The following is a 20562-nucleotide window of genomic DNA, read 5'->3' on the forward strand; positions in this document are numbered from 1 at the left end:
CGAGATTTTATGAACTGAGAATAATGCCGCCTAGCACCTGTCAGCACCTTTTTAAATCAATTTTTTTCAAAAATAAATAGCTATTTGTTTTCAAAACAGCTGTTCTTTTGAAAGAAATGATTACGACTATATATAGCATCTGCACAAGAGGGTGAAAACCACGAAATAAAATCAGGGTTGACTTAGATCCGACGAGAAGGAATAAAAGCATCTAGTCTTGCCTGAATACAGTAAACTACGTTGAAGTCGCATTTTTCAGCTGAGAGGAAAAAGACATCAACCCAAGGACCGTCACAAAGAAAATCACAATTTGAGTCCTAATCAGCTTTAAGGTAGTAGTAAATAGTGCAATGATAAGGTGAGTTCAAAAGTGAAGTACGAGATGAATGATATAAAGAGATCATTGAATGGTCTAAACAATCTAAAGAAGAAAAAGAAGAAACTAATAGAATCATAGACTTAACATAAATCAACCATTCAGTGTAATGAGTATTAAAGTTACCAATAACAACAATATTGGCAGAGGGTTAAAGAGAGAGAGCATAGTCAATTTGATCAGAAATTTTATCTAAAAGAGTGGAGTCTTAGAAAGTATGAGAACAATAAAGAGCAAAGAGAAAATTGATAGAGGCGCTAAGTGGAGACACATAAAGGAATTGTCAAAGGATCCGATCCTGATTTTGCGACAAATAGGTGAATTGATGCGTGTGTATACCCCTTGGCAAAACATGTGACTATTGGAGTCTTTACAAATCAAAGGAGAGTACCCATCAGTATTAATATTAGAAGAAAGAATAGCAGAATTTAGATTAGTCTCACTAAGAGCAAGCAAGTCTGGTCATTTATGCAAGTAAAGGATGTATTAAATAAGTTAGGTGATGGGGATGGTTTTTATTTTTATTATTTTGATTTACTTTTGGAATGTTTAAGTTTAAGAAGAACTTGACTCGTTTATAGATAAAGCTTGATCTCCTAAGCCAAGGCTATGCAATTTTCTCAGTCCTGTTATAATTTGCAATTTTTGCAGTCCACGTAAGGAGTCCTAAGACTTAACATAGGGCTCCTTACTTGGCCTCGACAATGCTCACTAAAAGTATTATCAGGAACACCATCTATGCGCAACATGGTACGATTATAATTCTGATATTTTAAAGCTATTGATGGAATTAGCTTTGAGAGCTACCACTGAGTTTGGGAGACCTTACTACCAGCGGCCTCAGAACCATTAAACTTAATTTAAGAGCTGTACCGTCATTAGGAGATAACGGAAAGAGTTGCATAGCTATTATCAAGGAGTCACAAGCAAAAACCTATAAGAAAATTCAAGAAGATCCCGGATTCATCATCGTAAGCAGGTAACAATGTAACGCTGTTTAAATCTACGCCAACCTAATAGATGAAGAATGGTTTCGAGGATGGCTAAAATAATTATTCTGCTTAACCCTAAAGTCTTTGCCTAGATGCAGTTAACATCTGTATTACACCCAAAAAAATACTATACCCCGAAAAACATTAGAGGCATGGTTGAGCGTAAGTTTTATAGTTGGAGTGTCTAGTTCGCTGTATCAAAACAGATTTTAAAATTTAAACATTTAATCAGAACGCAAACATATATATATATATATATATATATATATATATATATATATATATATATATATATATATATATATATATATATATATATATATATATATACGCATACATAACGCAACTTACAAGTGAGTAAACATTGCACCTGAGGTTCAGACGAAACACAAATATACATATAAACGTAAGCAGACAGTACACAAACATTCAAAAAGCAACTTATGGGTGAGTCAATAACGCGCCAGAGGTTTAGACAAAACACAAACTTACAGTTTGTTATAAAATATATTTCTTTTGTTAATTAATTTATTTATCTTTGCAGTTATTTTCCTCCATTCAGTGTACAAAACAACTTTGAAATATTTTTGACGTAATTTTATAAAGCTTTGAGTAAAGGGATTCATTCAAGGTTTGGGGTTAGTAAGTGATGAAGATTTTAGAGGTTGGCACAAGTCTAAAGCAACTAATACTACATTATAGAAATTGGTGGATGCTGTTTTTATGTAATGATGCAACTTGACTATGTTTTCGAGGTCAGTGCCTCTAATTAATGGTACTGTATGTCTTCACTTACTGGATTGGTAGGTCATTTTACCTGAGGTAGGTATGTTTTATATAGATGAAGTAATGGGTGACATAAAACAACAAAGTAATCAGAGTTAAAGAGTCAAGGGAGAAATCGAGAAATGAAACATTTAGGTGCGTTACTTAGAATTACATCCAAGATTGCTAGTTTTTGTGCCGCGCTTAATTTTAGAGTAATTAATTGATGCGAATGTGATATTAAATCTGTATAACATTCATTTAGACACCGGTAAGAGAAACTAGGGGTTTTTTGTTGGTAGTGCAGCAACTAATTGCTGGTTCAATAAGTTTTGCGAGTTGGAAAGATGCTTCGTGCCGTGCAGTTACTAACTAGAATTAGATATATGCACAGATTATCAAACATGATGAGTATCCACAAGGTAATAGTATAAGAAAGGTACGCACAATGGTAAGATCGATGTTATGAACGCATTGGTATCATTTGGTGATAGGTAGATCGACATGTTCAATTTTCTTTGAGAATATTTTATTAGCAAGTAGCATTGTGCCTCCTTAATATTAATCTAGTCTCTCTGAGCTAGCGAAATTGTAGTTTTCATTTAATTGTGAAAGGAAAATGGTTTTGGCATTACAGTTTAACCATGTTTAAGTCAAATACGCAATATCAATGTAAAAGTCGCCAAGCAACTGATTTAGGGTACTACTTTATTACAGAGTGAACTTAAACTTATTTTAAATATGATTAGTAGTTGCTTCGTAAGGAGTGTTGAGTTATTTGGCTGAGGTGGATCATGGGTAAAAAGGCACCGCGAATCTTAACGACTGCTCCACATCGGATGCCCCAGTGAAAGGGTGCTTCAGGATTTTCAGAACGAAGTTTTGTATTGCGGGCATTTCCATCCTTGCGTAAGTGGTATTCTAGTTTTTATTTTAGAAGGAGACAAATCAAGGTTTACCGTGTATTTTTTTAAGATTTCGTGACTAGCAAGCACACGGGTGTTGGGTAAGGCGAATTTTTGTTGTTGATGTCTGTAAGTTTGATCAGAATTAGGCAATTGTTTAAAGATTTTTTTGTGTTTAAACGTTAAGAGAAGACGATATTTTCATTGGTGATTCCAAGAATCTTTAGAACTCTATTTAAATTGGTGAAAACTGATGTTAGTGCTCAAAAAAGAACTATATAGTAATAATAAATGAACTTTTTAATTGCAAAATGTTCAGTTTTTTTAAATAAATTTTTGTTAATTGTAACTAGCTCAGCTAATTGTGTGCGTTTTGGTTGAAATAAAACATTTGGTCTCAAATAAGCCTAATATGGTGTAATTCAGCCGTAAAACATTGTAAACTTGTATTGCATATGGTGAATTAAGTAATTTATTATATGATAAAATAAGTTAAAATGAATTTTAATTTAAGAACTTATTTAATTTTGGTTGAATAAATAATTGTTATATATCTTCAAAAAAGCATTACATTACGCAAAAACAAGCAAATATAAGTATTAAACACAAAGCGCGCTTAAACCTATACATTACTACGTTTAATGAAACAAAAGTAAAAAAAAAAATTTTGTTTAACGGCCGTGTTTGTTATTGCGTGTTTGAGGATAACGTTTAAGAGCTATTAATAAAGTATTGTTAGCAGTCGCAATAAAGTTACCGTTTATTGTTTGTTACTTAAACGTTTGTAAAGAATATTCAATAACTGTAAATCAAAGTTCACAAATGCTGGTTTACAGAACGTTTGCAGCAAACGTTACGCAAACCTAAATAAACCTCATGGCAACGTTTCGTAAAATTTAACTGTCAGCTGGGTACTTATTTGCTTAAAGATAAAGAAAAATGTAATTTCACTTATAATTGATTTCCTTAAATTTAATTTAAATAAACCTTTTAAAGCATATTTGTCTCTGAATACTTTTGGTTTAGACAAATCAAAGCAAGACAAACTATCTGTGTACGCCAATGTTTTGACTTTCAACGTGTTTATTTCATTTTGATAACTTAACCTCATTGGAATTTCTATTGGAAAACTTTCAAGACATCTTCTATTCTTTAAATTTAATGTAATATTGAGTGTAGTTTTATTTTCAAAATATCCTAAAAACTAAACATTCTTTAAACTAATATTAAAAGTTTTGATAAAAAGCACACACACAAATATATATATATATATATATATATATATATATATAAATATATAAATATAAATATAATAATATAAATATATAAATATATATATAATAATATAAATATAAATATATATATATATATATATATAAATATATATATATATATATAAATATATTTATATATATATATATATATATTTATGTATAAATATATATATATATATATATATATATATATATATATATATTTATATATATATATATGTAAATATATAAAACTGTTAATAATATGTGTAATAATATACATCTTAAATAGTATATATAATAATGATATTTGCGTTAAAACGTCGTCAGGGATCGTATTATTTATTTCATATTTTTCGTGACATTTCGGCTCATGTACTCGGTATGAATAAGGCAATTTATAAGTTAGTTGAATTCTTTCATTTGGAATGATTTTGTCAACGTATAATGGTCAAACACGAACTTTAGATCCTATAAATTTTATTGCAATAATGTTTTATAATATTTATAGAAATGTTTTTCTTTTTTATATAATTTTTGAAATTTTTTTATTACCCGATATTGTGAATCTAAAGAACACCATTTTAAAGTCCTTAGATCAATTCTGCTAAACAGTGTTAACATAATTTTAACATTTTTGAAAAAATACCTTAATCTACTATAGATACTACCATTTTTATCGGTTCTAGCACATAATGATTTAATATAATTGTCAACTCAAATATTCCTCTCAAATTTTACGGAAATTATTAGTACTCCAATAAAAAAGCGCTTATAATTATGAAAAATTGCTAATAAACAATCTGAATAGATTACATTATTAGTTTATGATGTTCATTTTACCAAAAAAAAGCATTTATATAAAATCTTTTTTAAATTTAAACAAGCTATCGTGATTTTAGAAAGGCCTTCTTTTAAAAAATAAATCTGGGCGTTTTTGTTACAAATATTTTATTTTAGATCACGGCAAAATTTATCATTTTAATTTTATTCGTCTTTTTTTTCTGTGAATCATGATTCACAGACCTGATCATTTAACGGAAATATGTTGTAGCCATTAAAATATTACACAGACGCTCTAATTAATAAAAGTCGCCTTAACTACACTGAGTCGTGAAAGCCATTATCAATCTAATAAAAACCGTTCTAAAAATCGTTTAAAAAATTATAATGTACGTAACAAAATGATTTCATTGCTGCGTTAGATATTCCACATCTTTATAATTTTATAAAAAGTGGTTTCCAATTGTAGGCCATCACCATGTTGACATTGTAACGATGTAAAACGTTTAGAATAGATTTTAAACATTGCACACGTTTTAGAGTTCCCCAAGATTGTTTCACCATTACATTGTTGTGAATGTTCTACTATTCCAGATGTATCCCAGTTGGTATTTACATCTTTATTTTTATGTTCTTCAATTTTTGTGAAAATCTATTCCTTGTTTCACCAATATAACATGCACTACATGTGCAATCAAGTTGGTACACTTCTGGATGACTATTCAGAGGCAGTTTAGACTTATTACTGCATTGTATTTTGATCAAGGAATTGTTAAAACGGTTTATCACGTTATCACGTAAAAAAATTAATACATTGTAAGATCCCGTTATGTTCAATTGCTTGTAATATGGGTAATATATATATATATATATATATATATATATATATATATATATATATATATATATATATATATATATATATATATATATATACATATATATATATATATATATATATATATATATATATATATATATATATATATATATATGTATGTATGATAATAATAATAATAATAATAATAATAATAATCCAAGGGTTGTTCATATTTCAGCTTTCAAGTTAATTGCTTTAGATTACGCTGGTCGACATCATGTTAAAAATATTTATGATGGTGGTAAACAAGATAAAGCATAGATTTTTTAGTTTATATGTGGCCGTGGTTGTTCAATTTAATTAGACTTAGTAAGAAAGTGCTCATTAAGTGCATGCATTCTGGGTATTCGTCGATTTATTGGAAGAAAAGGAGTTCCTGAATTTATTTTGACAACAGCTCTCAGTTTATATCATCTGAAACTCAATAGTTTGCTGTAAACTATTTTATTGAATAGAAGTTTGATTCGTCTTTGGCAACTTGGTTGGGAGTGATATTTGAGTAACTGGTGCAAACGACAAAAAGGTGTTTAAAAAAACTTTAAAGACCTCCAAATCTTCATTTAAAGAAGTAAAAGTAGCTTTCTGAAATTGAAATGTATTAAACATCCAACAATTTTTTTATTTGTATAAAATTCAGAGTGGTGAAACACTCATACCCAATCACTTAGTTTTTGTATGATTAGCTCCGTTTTGAATTAAGTTTAATCTCAAGTAATATAATGAAACAATATGTATATATAAGAAGAAATATATTGATCAATACGTCAAACCATTTTAAAAGTAGATATAGAAGTAAACACTTGACAGAATTGCCTTATAATAATAAAAAAAAATCGAATATTATTACAAGTGTTTATTAAATTGTAATGATCGAAAGCAATAGTTGCAAGAGACAAATATAGAAGATAGTACAAGTTGAAAAACTATTATAGACTAGTGGAGTTTTTTGTGTTGCTAAAGTTCGTTACATACATGAGAGCAAAATATTGTGTATAGTTACTTTACCCATTAACAACTAATATCCTTACAAATATACTGATAAATCAAAGCTTATAAATATCACCTTCGTTAACAAAGACTGATCCTTTGTTTGTTAAAGGTGGCAAAAATATTGAAGTTTCTTCGGCTTTCCGCGAATAATCACTTAGTTTTTCACTTTTTGCTCTGCATTGCATGCTACCCGTGCTCTGTTCTCTAAGTGCTTGTTAGCCTGCTTTTATTAGCAATAACTGGTCTTCTTCTCAATACTTGCTGTATAATCACTGTTATATATTACATAATTTTAACCTAACAAGTAGTTCTTGTTATGAAGTAAACCATTGAGTAGCACAAAAAGCTCAATATATAGTATAATACACCTAAGTTATGAATACAAACTATGCATTTGAGACTTGACTACGCTTAAAGATCTGGAAAAATCTGGAAAATAAAACTGTTAACTGGAGCACCCTCCGATTACTTCTGCGCCTCGCCACGGTCATAAAAAGTTGATTGGTCAAAGAAGTAGTTTGATCTAAAAATTAGAAATAAATTTTTCACAAATTGAGATTGCAAATGGTGAATGTCTAAACGCCTTTTTGAATAAGTTAAACATGTTTCAACAAAACCGACTCAGTGCCGCTAAAGCGCTTTACGCAACATGATGAGGTTGCATTGCAGTCAACTTACTAAAACAACTAACAAAGAAAAGGCTCGAAGATATTGTAACGGAAAAATTTTACTTGACATGACATAGCATCTATGGAGGAGTTTTATTAAATAAACGAGACGAAATATTGAAAAATTGATCAAGTTGCGATGCAATTTAAGTTCTTTTTTTATTTCAAGTTTAAACTGTTATTTTATTAATTTAATGTTTAAAAACATTAAACTTTAAATTTTTAAAAAGTTTACATACAACGAAATTAAATTAAAATAAAAAATATAATTACAAGAAAACAACTTATTCTTTGAAACTTTGATATTGTTTTTGAAACTAATTCGATGCAAGAATCAGCAACTGCATGTGTTCTTGTATAAACACTTCCTGGGACTGTTGGATTGTTTGAAAGCTCATTGTAAAAACTTAAGATCATCAAAATCTACGTACAAAAAAGGATTTCTCAATGACGACTTTCTGGATTGGCTTTACAACCAATAAAAAAATAAGTACACTTTTGGACAATAAAGAAGTCATTAGAGGTTTGCAAATCAAAAACCATATGGTACTAAATTTACTGAACAAAACTATTTTTTAGAAATGGTTTTTAATTTGAAAAGTGGTTTCAAATTAACACTTGCAGTGTTACGTTGTTATATTTAAAAAAAAAGAATGAATATACATATAAATATATAAATACATATATATAAATATATATATATATATATATATATATATATATATATATATATATATATATATATATATATATATATAAATATATACATATATATATATATATATATATATATATATATATATATATATATATATATATATGAATATATAATTGATTTTTTGACGAGATTTAAAAAATAACTACATGATTTTTACTAATAAATGTTTCATGCGTTTAGCAATCATCAGGTAAAAATACATTGTTTTTTCGTTAAAAAATATACTCAATAAACATCGTGGCGTTCAAAAACAAATATAAAACTATAACTATTTGCGAGCGTGGTTTGGTTTTTTGATCTTTGGGCTTGTGGTTGTCAAGCAAGAACTTGTTTTTGTGACGGAACTTAGAAATAATTTCTGTTTTTTTATTTAATAATTTTTGCTTTCCTTTGTATGATATTATGCAAAGTTTTTCATGAAGGCAAAGCCAGCATTTTTTGTTACGCTGCTGTAGGCGGGGACTTGTTTAATTATTGACCGAGTTAATTTTGGTTTTATTTTTAGGTTTTCTTTTATCTGCCATATATACTTTGAAAGGGTGGTTGAATTTTTCATCTTTTTATTTGTGAATGAGTGTTTGTGGTTAGCCCATCATTTCTTCCATTCATCTTTTGCTAAGTCAATATATACTTTTTCTGGGGTGTTTGGGGGGTTGATACTATACATTTATAAATAACATTAGAGGCTCTACATTTTCCTATTATAGAGCAGTTTTCTTTCTTTATACAATTGCATGGTGGGTATTCTTTTGGTCTTTCTGAACTAATATTCTTGTTGTGGTTTTTTATTATACTTTCGATATTTTTGGTGCAGCTGTAACTCAATTTGATGGTGTTTCGATTGAATAGTTTACTTAGGGGGTGGGATGTTAAAAAGTGTTTGTCGATTAAGTTTAGGAAGATATGTCCAACATTGGTAGAGACGCATTAACTGTAAGGGGGGTTAAACCATATTATTGTTCTTTTTCTTGTCTTTTTTTTTTATTTTTATATTATTTTTTTATTTTAGGTGCCCCAAGAAGTCTTAACGGTCTTGTCAAAGAGCACCGCGGAAATGCATTTAACCAGGAAGTTCACGCCTCCTTCCTTACCGTGACGCAAAATTATGTCCAGAGTTCGTTTCGAACCTGGATCTCCTGCTTATAAAGCAAGCGTTTTAACCACTGCACCCCGGCCGGAGAAGGCATAGTTTTCTCTTTTTTGGAGTTACACTTTAAATTAAAATTAGTGAAGCCATTTCTTCTTAGTTTATCTTCGTATTCTGGTATAAATAAATTAAATGTTTTTTCATTCGAGGAATTTTGTGATAATCTGTTGTTGATAGAAATGGGGATTTGCTTTATTATTTGCGGAGGGTGGTTGGATTCAGAGTGGATGTAACGTAGATAATCATTTGGTTTTTTAAAAGGTTGGTAGGAGCTTTTTTCTAAGTTAAAGGATACATCTAAGAAGTTGACTGCTGGTAGGTTTGTTTGGATCTCTATTTTAAAACCGATCGTTTTTAGAACTTTAATTATGTTTTTTCGTATTCTATCAATTTGTGATCCAGTTTTTTTACGAAGTATTATCAGACTGTCGTCACGATATAGTCCAGCGTCTTCTTTATTTATTATTTAAGATAGTGATTCTAATATATATAGGCCCACCAGTTAACAAACTTCTGTACCGTCTAAATAACCCATTGTAACATCAAAGCAGTCGTGTGCTAAGTTTTTCTTCCATGTTTCGTCTTTAAAAAAACTACACGCAAACAGTTATAGTTTTATAATTGTTTTTGAACGCGACGATGTTTATTAAGTATATTTTTTAACGAAAAAAACAATATATTTTTTACCTGATGATTGCTAAACGCATGAAACTTTTAGTAGTAAAAATCGGGCAGTTATTTTTTTAATCTCGTCAAAAAATTTATTATATAGCTCTGATATCATTCATCGAGCACTTTTGCCGAATAAATGCTCAGAGCAAAATTAAACTTATTTATACATATATATATATATATATATATATATATATATATATATATATATATATATATATATATATATATATATATATATATATATATATATATATATATATATATATATATATACATATATATATATATATATATATATATATATATATATATATATAGACATATATATATATATCTATATACTATATATATATATAAATATATATATATATATATATATATATATATATATATATATATATATATATATATATATATATATATATATTTATATGAGATAATCAGATATTTGTTAGTTTGATTATAAAACAGAAAAATTTGGATAAATTAAACTTTTTTGAAATCAACGTTGATAAGCTATATACACTACTTAAAAGTAATTTTTAATAATGAGGTAGATAGTTGTTACTAAACTAGAGGAATGATCTTCACTACATTTAACGTAAATTCAAGACTTGTATTTCTCTTTGTTTTTCTTATTCCTATTTTTTTCTCATCTAATAGAGAAAAAATATCTAAATTACGAAAAAAAATGAAATTTTAAAAAGAAAATACCTATACAAAGATTTTTAAAAATCTAACTCAATCATTAGGAAAACAAAACATACAATACGTTGGAATCAAATAACTGGAACCATTTCATTTTTTTCGTAATAAATGTTTAAAAAATACATATTTAAATTATAAACATATATTGATATGTCAAATAAAAAATATCTAAATATTAAAAAAACTTTCAAAATTACAAAAATTTATAACTTCAATTTTATTGATACAATTATACTGTTATAGATTTACAGTTTTACATAATCCCTACCTAATCAAAAGATAAATTAAAAGTATGTTTTAAAAATACTTACAGTATATTTGCTAGAATTTGACTTTACTTTTATAAATCCATATGGAACATGTTCAGAAGCAAAGGCAATGAATGGTGGAAAAAAATATTCCAGTGAAACGTTGTAACCATTTCCGCTCAACTCGAGAGTTAAGTTTATATTATTTCTAAAAATTTATAAAATTTGGTCAAAAATTTATTTAGTTTTTGAGCAAGAACGTTCCGTTGCGATGAAACAAAAAAAAATTTGAAATTTGAAAGTTGTAGTTTATGGAGAATAAGAAAAAATGCACTTGCATTATCTAGGTTGTCGGAACATTTACAGTTTAGCTAAAGAACTTGCTACATGTTTTATATTCTACTTAAATAATACTCCAAGAGTTGAATTTCTAAGGGATTGAGTAAAAGGAATCAATCCTTACCACAGAAGTAACAACATAACAAGGAAATAATGTAGAAGTTAAAATATTCTATAAACAATATTTAGTTCTAGGGAAGTACCCTTATTTAAACAAAGAATAAAAAAAAGTTTTTAAATCTCAATTTTATTTAGTAAAGCTTTGGTATATGTATATCTATCTGCATTAAAATTGAACCAACTTGCTTGTTTTTGTTTACTATATATTTTTTGACTAAAGAAGAGTGATTATTTGCCCAAAAAAGACTACAATACCTAGTAAAGCCATGGATATATAAAAGAAAAAGGCTTTTTAGGCACATATTTTTTAAAAAAGGCCTTATTTTGAAAAGAATTCCCATAACTAAAGACATTTTGTTTACTATTGATTATTTTTCTCGTTTAAATGTTTATCAAATAACGCACCTAAAATTTTCATTGAATAGATCTTTTTTTATTTTAATGTTGGTAATAACTAAATCTGGAAGTTAAAGGAGTAAGATAACAGTTTTTACGATTTTGAGAACAAAACGTCATTATAGTTTGTAAAAATTTTTTTCTGATATCAACCAGGTTAAGGTAGGGTAATTTCGGCGTATTGAGCTATTTTGTTGTTTCTAGACAATAGTTGTTTTTATAACGTTAAAAAGTTATGCATATTGACAGCTAAAAAATAATTTGAAACTTTTAATGTTTTTATGCAAATCTTGTTTTAAAAAATATTTAAAAACGACTTTAGTTAGCAACCTAGTTTAGTAATTTTGGAACAATGATGAAAAAAAAATTATCATCTTGGAGTAAGAGGAAGGAAAGGGGGGGGGGTTTGTGATAGATGATCTGACACCTGTAAAATCGCCTTTGAATCCGCATCTTATAAATGAATTCGCTCTTAAATGGATTTTACGACACCTAATTGGTATTCCTTTTAAGTAAGTATTTATATTTATAAACTCATAAGTGGTTCTTAAAAGTTTATTTTACATACCTTTAAAAGTTTAACATAAAAACATAAAATTCAATGATTAAAGACAACTTTGAAACAAGGAATTTGTTTTAGAAAGTTCAAAAATAGTTTATCAATATATATGGAATATATTTTTTCAAGCATCTGTGTTTTATATAGACATCAAAAGTAAATACTTTTTTAACATGAACACCACGTATAGCAGCACATATTTCATGCATGATTTAAAACATATATGCAATTTATCCCAATTATCTTCTTAATAAAAATCGACAGGATCACTGCAGCTGTATTGACACATTGAACAAGATTGTTTATCAATCACATTGTTAGCAACTAGTTATTGAAACACGTCTTTTGATGTGCAGATAAATAGTTTTTTAATACATTTTTTTAATGGTTGTCTGTTCTTATAATTCAAAGCTAAAGATTTGCTGTGGTTTATATGATGATCCAGTAAATGTTGCTGCGTGATTTATCCTCCTTTTTTTTATCTGTTCGTTTCGTTATTTTAATAACAAGTCCAACTAGTCATTCAAATATAACACCAAAATGATGTGAGGCTTTATCAGAGATGTCTAATTCTAATTACTTCTGGAGTGCAAATGATGAATTTGATAAAAAAGATTCTAAATAAAAAATTTTAAACTAGAGGGGATGATTAAAATTAGACAATATGCAATTTATAAAAAGTATTTAAAATGTTTACAAATTATTTTAACTATTTCTTTAAGAACCCTTTTTTTTTGGTCTAATAAAGTAACACATAAATAAATGTTTTGGTTGATTGTAAAAAAACTTCATATTTTTGTTTGAAATAAATTGTGGAAAATTGTAAAAATAAAATATCTTTTAAAATGATTTACCTTTTTGAATAGAAATAACACGAAATTTGCGACAAAACCAATATGATTTAACTCTATAGCAGAATCCGAACTTTTTTTAAATATTGGATATATATATATATATATATATATATATATATATATATATATATATATATATATATATATATATATATATATATATATATATATTAAACATAAGTTTATGTACTATTTATGAGCCGAAACTTTTTGTTTTAGAGAAGTCCTTGGCGAAACTTATATTATCTTTTTACATACATTAGTTATATATTGTTGCTGCTCGCATTTTATTCAGTTCATATTTTTATATAAATCAGATTATCCAACAAAAAATCGTTTATCCAACATTTTCAAAACGGTAAAAATGTTAAGACTACTAATAGCCATAAAATAGCTGATCTTTAATGTAAAAACCAATATTTATAAGAAAATTATTCATCTTGTTGCATTACCCAAATATATTTTCAATATCTCAATAAATATATTCAGGTGTCTTTTAAAGAAGTGCCGATAAATCTCTCTGCCGAAATTACCCTATTTTACCCTAATTAACTTACCATACTTTGCTTACGTTAACGTGCAATTATAAATGAAAATTTTTGTTTCATTAATATTAGGAGCTCAATTATAAGAAACACAATCGTATAGAACTCATTTATTCATTATTGTATTAAGTGTCAAATAAACTTTAAAAAATAAAAAAAATAAAAATTACGCTATCTTTGAATCTCTTTTTGAACTGTTTCTGCACCATTTATATCTTAAGCAAATTGCATAACACATATTATCTATCTATTTTTTAGTGAGAGAAACTTAAAAATAATAGCTAAAATATAAGATAACTAAAGCTTCTATATAAAAAATTGATTTCAAAATGGTGGAATATATGTTTTAAATGTAAAAAACTACAATACATAAAAATTGAAGGGGTTTCATTTTTTATATTAGATTTATTTGCATTTAAAGCTTTATAATTAAACCCAAAATGTATCGAAATTAAAAAAACAAACTATTTAAACAATTAAGATGTAATAAGAAAAATTAGATAAGACAATAAAAGCAAATAACTTTTAACAGCTTCATTAAAATTTAGTTCTCTGACCTAAAGTTTGCTCAGCTTTTTTTAATGGTTTGGTGATCAGTTTCACTGATTTTGTATTGTCTTCATGTGATAAATGTTGGAGTATAATTCATTAACAATTAGTTTCTTGATTGAAATATGCAAACGTTATCTCTTGATTGCCATCTCTTGATAGCTAGAAAATCTTCAAGGATATTATTGATGCATGAATCGAACTTAAAAGTTTTTGTTTTCAACATTTTTAACTAGTCCGATCCATTGATTGTTGTCATGTATCAAACATACAAACACTTACATGTTAAATGCTTATATTAAACAAGCATTCTTTAACAGTCTTATGAGTTTGAAAATTAAAAAGAAATAAATACTCAAAGTTTTCAGAAACAACTTTAGTTTCAATTTTTGTGTCACTTATTGGAATGAAATTGTGATAAATGCGGGTGCCTGATATTGTTTTTGCAATTCCGTATATTGGTTCGTTTTACTTTGGATTATTATGATTGACTGCTTAGGTATGTAATAAAAAATAATTCCTATATTTCATTTGGCAAAAATTAAACATTACAGATGCTGTAAGTATAATATTTGTTGTTGTTCGATGAAAGCTATCAATAGATTTTAGTCTTCTTACAGTACCGCCAGTACCATCATAGGCTAATTTACCGTGTATTGCTGCAAAGGAAATCCATGTACATTTCATTGAAAAATCTTGTACATGTTGGCATATAATTATATTTAAACTTGCAATTTTTGTAGCGGCCAGTACACCCACCTGAAAAAGAAATAAAAAGCTTTTATTTGATGAGAAATATTTCTTTTATTATGTTCAATTGTTAACTTCATGACAGGATAAACCATATTTACATCATGCAGTAAATCATCTTAGATGCAACATATTGAAACATTTAAGGACATTATCTCTATAATAAACCACTGTTAGATGCAATGAGTTTTTGCATATGAGATTTTTGAGCTATACTCACAAAATCTTTTTTACCAAACATGTGCAAGCTATTTTTATCGATACATTAAAGTTTAACAATTTTATTTAAAGTTTCTTAAGATATTTCCTTTTTTTTTTTCCAGGGAAAGATAAAATACCATTTTTCTGCAACAGTTTGAGTAAAGCTGCATCATATAGTTAGGAACATAACATTAGTTTTCTATACATTTGTTAGACCAATATATTGGATTTTTTTCTTTATTTATCCCTCTTAGTGTCATTTGCTTTACGCTTAACCTCCTTAGGTATTTTATTAAAAGAGTCTTCTAGGCTTAACTGATCAGGATCTATATCTTAAGTTCTTGCAGTATCTACCTTTATTGTTTTATAAACATGTAAAATTTCTTTTTATAGAGAGCAACTCTTGAGTGACTATTTACAGTATGTATTTTGAGAGAACTTATGTTCATAGCCGTCAAAGGAGAACTTAAATTTTTTTTCATTATTCGTTTATAGTAAGTTCACTCTCTTTTTCTTCATAAATTTGGCCGAAAGTTGGTCAACTTATCTTACATGACGGGCGTATCTTTTCTTTGAAAATAACATTATTACTATTTTTTTCCAATTTCCCACCAAGTTGTTAACTCATTTCATTACATTTTCCTAAAATTATGAGTGATTATAACTGCTTATTAATTATTATTAAAAAAATAAATTGCATATAACTACAATAAAGTTTAAAAAAGTTTCGAGTTTCAATTTGTAAATGGATCACAAATAAAGATATTTGTGATGTAAGCAAACCGTTGTATTTTCATCGATTTAATGATAAAGCTTTCTTTATATCATTGGATTTCACATGATTTTTTTATTGATAAAAAATCTTTATTTATTAATTCAATTGAACATCCTACTTCATAATTCTTAATTTTTGATATTTTTAAGTTCTGTAAGAACTAATTTTACAAAAATTATGGTTTGTAGCATTGTAAATAGAGAAACCTTCATTAAACATAAAGATTGTATAAAGTAAAGATCTTTAATGTGAAATTCAAACAATTTATATAATAAAACTAAACTAAGGTTTTAAAATCTTGATAAAAAATTCAAACAATAAATAAATTTAAAAATGAAAATACATTTTTTTATTATTAAACAAAAACTTTTTTTTTAATTTTTTTTTTAAATTTTGATGAAAATAAATCAGAATGAAAAAAGAAATAAGGATTATAATGGTTAAATAGGAGTTTGTTGTATATAGAACCATAACAAAAGTTTCAAAGTCATATTTTTCAGGCATCTCAATATATACTTTGTTTTTACCAGAGCATCAGAAAAATTATGATTAGTTTTACACCATTTTAAAAATTTATTTTTTTGAGACGCTTTTTTTTTTAATGCTCAAGCCTTCATTTTTGAGTTCTTCTCCTTAAAAATAGTTTGATACAAAATTTCGACATTATTGAGCAAGTGTTTCAAATGTTATAGCTAATTGTGTTAAACAAGTAGCCAAAGAAATAAGAGGCGCTGGAAAAAACGGCCAAAACAGAAACCGCAAAGAGTTAGGCACTCAATTTGATGTGAATGCATTTAAACTTTTAAATACGCCTTCAAGATGCATGTTTAAAATATTAAATGCATTAAGCTATAGCAAAAGAATGACTTTTTAACAAAGACTTTTATCTAAAATAATATTTTGGCTAATTAAAGATTCGAACATTTTAAAAACTTGCAAAATTTAAAATACTTATTTAAAAAAAGTTGTAATAGATTTAATACTTATACTTATAATAAATAAATTTAACTAACTAAATAAGTAACTTATGTTTAAAACCATTTTACTTATATAAGTCAGAGTTGACGTGTTTTTTAGCAAAAAATGTATTCATAGTTATGAAACACCTAGTGCACTATCAATAAAAAAAACATCCCTTGATTGTTATTCTATGTAAACAAGAATTGAAAGTAGCAATTATTGCAAAAAGTTTTAATGTAACGCATTGTTGTATCGCAAAAACATTCGAATAAAAATTATACTTTTTATTTCTTAAAATTAGAAAACTAAAAAATTCTTACATAATGTTATCATTCATTAAAACAATTGTTTATCTGTTAGTATTCAATATAAGATTTTTTTTTAATTTTTTTATTTAAAATAGCAAATTTGAGTTATTATTCAAAATGGCAACAAAACAGCAACACGTACTTTACAAAAATTTGCGTAAGCCAAATTACATAAGATAATTAGTGAAGCAAAATCTAATATCGATTTTAAGAAGAATTGCGGAAACCACATGGCTCTTATTGAGAAAAAAATTAACAAAATTTTTTGAACACTTCGTCGTTTCTCTACAATTGTAAGGCAATTGTTTAGCAACGATAAAATTCCTATTTTTTGCTTTCAAGTAGAAAGCATTGCTCTAAAATCATCATTTAAGTGCCATTTCAGTCATTCAAAGTGGTGGTCAATGGTTAATGTTTTAACACAATAGCTATTAACAATATCTAATATAGAATAATTTAAAAATAAATCTAAAGGCTTTCATAAACATTATGAATTCTCACAAAGAATACAACACAAAGTTTAGCTAATGGTGACCTTTATCTCAGGACAAAGCTTGTTAAGTTTCTTAGTTAGTTTCTTCAAACCATGACTATCATTTATTTCTTAATTTGTGTTTGTATATGTTTATTATTATTCTGTTTGAGCCCTTAAACGTTTTAAATGTTTTTTTCTCTCCTTTTATTTTTCTTAAAAGCATTTATTGAACAAAAGAAGTTTGATTGTCTTGTTTTTATGTTGTGAAGAGAGTTTTTTGCAATGAATTATATAATTTAAGTCACTTATATGATATATAAAAGTAAGAACACATTCTAAGTTATTAGAATTTTTATTCTTTGTGATTGATGCATCTATGAATGTTTTATGTACATTTTTACTTCATTATAATGTCATCAATGCTAATTTGTGTGAAACAAACAAAGTAATTAAAGCAGATTCTAACTGTTAATAATTATTTGAAGTTCAAATATTCCTTAATTAAAGTAACTATAAAATATATGAAAAAAGAAAATAAGTTTCAAATAGTTAAATAAAAACATATGAAACGATTAAAACTATTTTTGCAGTTAAATGTAATATTCATAACATTGGTAAAAATAAGCTTACCCCTCAACAAATCCATAAATGCTGCTATTTATATGATTATCTAAGTAAAAAATATAGTTATATATATATGATTATCTCAGAACTATTTTACAACTATCAACTTGAAAATCTAAATAATCATCTATCCCTTTTCGTTTTCTAATATTATGCAGATATCAATATAATATAGTGCAGTTATTACATAATGATTTTTAAGTAATAAAATACAATTATCATTGCAATCTCCATAACAAAATTTGGTTTTATAATACTATGTAAGTTTTGAAAAAATGTTATTGTTGCAATTATTTATTAAAAAACTATGACATTTAAACACTAGTATTAATACAACATAGGTATTGCAGTACACCACAATATCTTCAAAAGCACCAAAAGTAATATTATACAACAATACTACATATCGATCACAAACTTTAACAAAATACTAAACATTATTGGAAAAGTAACAAAGTATAACATTCAAAATAACTTTTTTTTTTTTTTTTTTTTTTAATTCACCTCCCCAAAGCCGATAAGGCCACTACTGATGAGGAGACTACTTGTGGTTATAACCCTCTCTCAACTCTAGTAACTAAACGCAGTTATATCACTTCTCGGCCGAATGGCTAAGATCAAACTTAGTATCTGTGCTTATTTCGGCTTCTAACTGCCTTCTGTTACTTACTGTGTTGTTAGAAAGTAATTTTAATCTAGTTGCATAAGATCAAAATTGTGACAGTCGATAGAGGTTCTTGGCGTAATCACTATTTTCTTTGTCTCTTTTAACGTCCAGAAATCTCAAAACAGTCCGTTTACTCCGGACATTAAATGGAGATGAACCAATAAGTTGGCGCTGCTGGGCTTCAGCGCAAGAGCATTTAACAAACCCTTAAGAGGGCTAAACTCGGAGTGTTGGGTCCTATAAAAAACCGCCTGTTAAGACCCTGCGTATTTATTGTTTCATTAACAGGTACATCTAGTGAGTTAAGAAAAAAAAACATAGTAATAAACCACAAGAAAAATTAAAACACTGCAAGTATTGTGATAAGATCATTACTTAATAACCATCAATACAATACAAGTAACAATAAAACTACATTCCATACAAGTAATTAAGTAAAAAAAAAAGACTAATGAAAGCTAATACCATTACCATGGAAATGTTTTTATATTCGTGACTTTATGAATCTTAGGTTTTTAAATACACAACGTTTAAATATAAAGACTATATTTTCAAAGTGTACAAAGTTTGAGTAAATTGGTTTTGAGAAATCAACAAAAAGCTGGACCAATTATAGAAGCGCGGTATCAGAATAAATATTTTTTCTCACTATTATTTAGATAGATAAGTTTCCACATAAAACTTGAAAAGTGAATAATTTCAGATGTTTTTTGCAGCTTAACATCTTTTGAAAGTTCATTTCTTACATACTATTATCTAAATTTTAAGCAATAAGATAATCTACGACTATGAAAGCTACTAAAAGTTGTAGTCTACAACTACTATACAACGACAACTATTACAGGCGCCTTTGCGCCTATTGCTGGTTACCAGAGTAGCAAACCATATTGCCACAGTATCACCCAAGATATGCAATATTAAACAAATATTTGCACATGCAATACTTATTAGCTAATACTGCTTTTATCAATGCATTTATGTTTTTAAAGAAAAAAAATGATAATAAGACTTGGGCGTAATGATAAGTCTAAATTTGACTTCTTCCAGCCCCGGTCATGGAATTATTTTGTGATTTATGTATTTATAGGGTTGAAAGTTTCCTGTAAATATTTAACTCGGGAAAATTTCCGGAAAGGTGCTGAAAAGGTTCCGGAAACTTTGAAAATATTCAAAAATAAATAAGTTCTTAATTAGGCATTTGTTATAGACAATTTTATGGTAAAATATTGTTAGGTATATTAAAAAAACTTTAGATCTTATCTTTGAAAAACACTGTTTTTGGTACTTTGTTGAGTTTTTTTATTATAACTTTAAGTAGCAACTATAATTTCT

General features: G+C 27.0%; 1 protein-coding gene across 1 annotated transcript in view; it reads right to left on the reverse strand.

The window, feature by feature from the left end:
• LOC136080014 (uncharacterized) overlaps window positions 1-20562 on the reverse strand; it is a 134933-nt gene that overhangs the window by 62185 nt on the left and 52186 nt on the right. The window contains exons 4-6 of the mRNA XM_065796652.1: window positions 18570-18609; window positions 11172-11316; window positions 4026-4242 (exon numbers count right to left, since the gene is read on the reverse strand). Coding sequence (XP_065652724.1) covers window positions 4026-4242; window positions 11172-11316; window positions 18570-18609 — 402 coding nt within the window. The remainder of the gene's footprint in view (window positions 1-4025; window positions 4243-11171; window positions 11317-18569; window positions 18610-20562) is intronic.

Source organism: Hydra vulgaris, chromosome 05, assembly GCF_038396675.1.
Source record: "Hydra vulgaris chromosome 05, alternate assembly HydraT2T_AEP".
Taxonomy (NCBI): Eukaryota; Metazoa; Cnidaria; class Hydrozoa; order Anthoathecata; family Hydridae; genus Hydra; species Hydra vulgaris.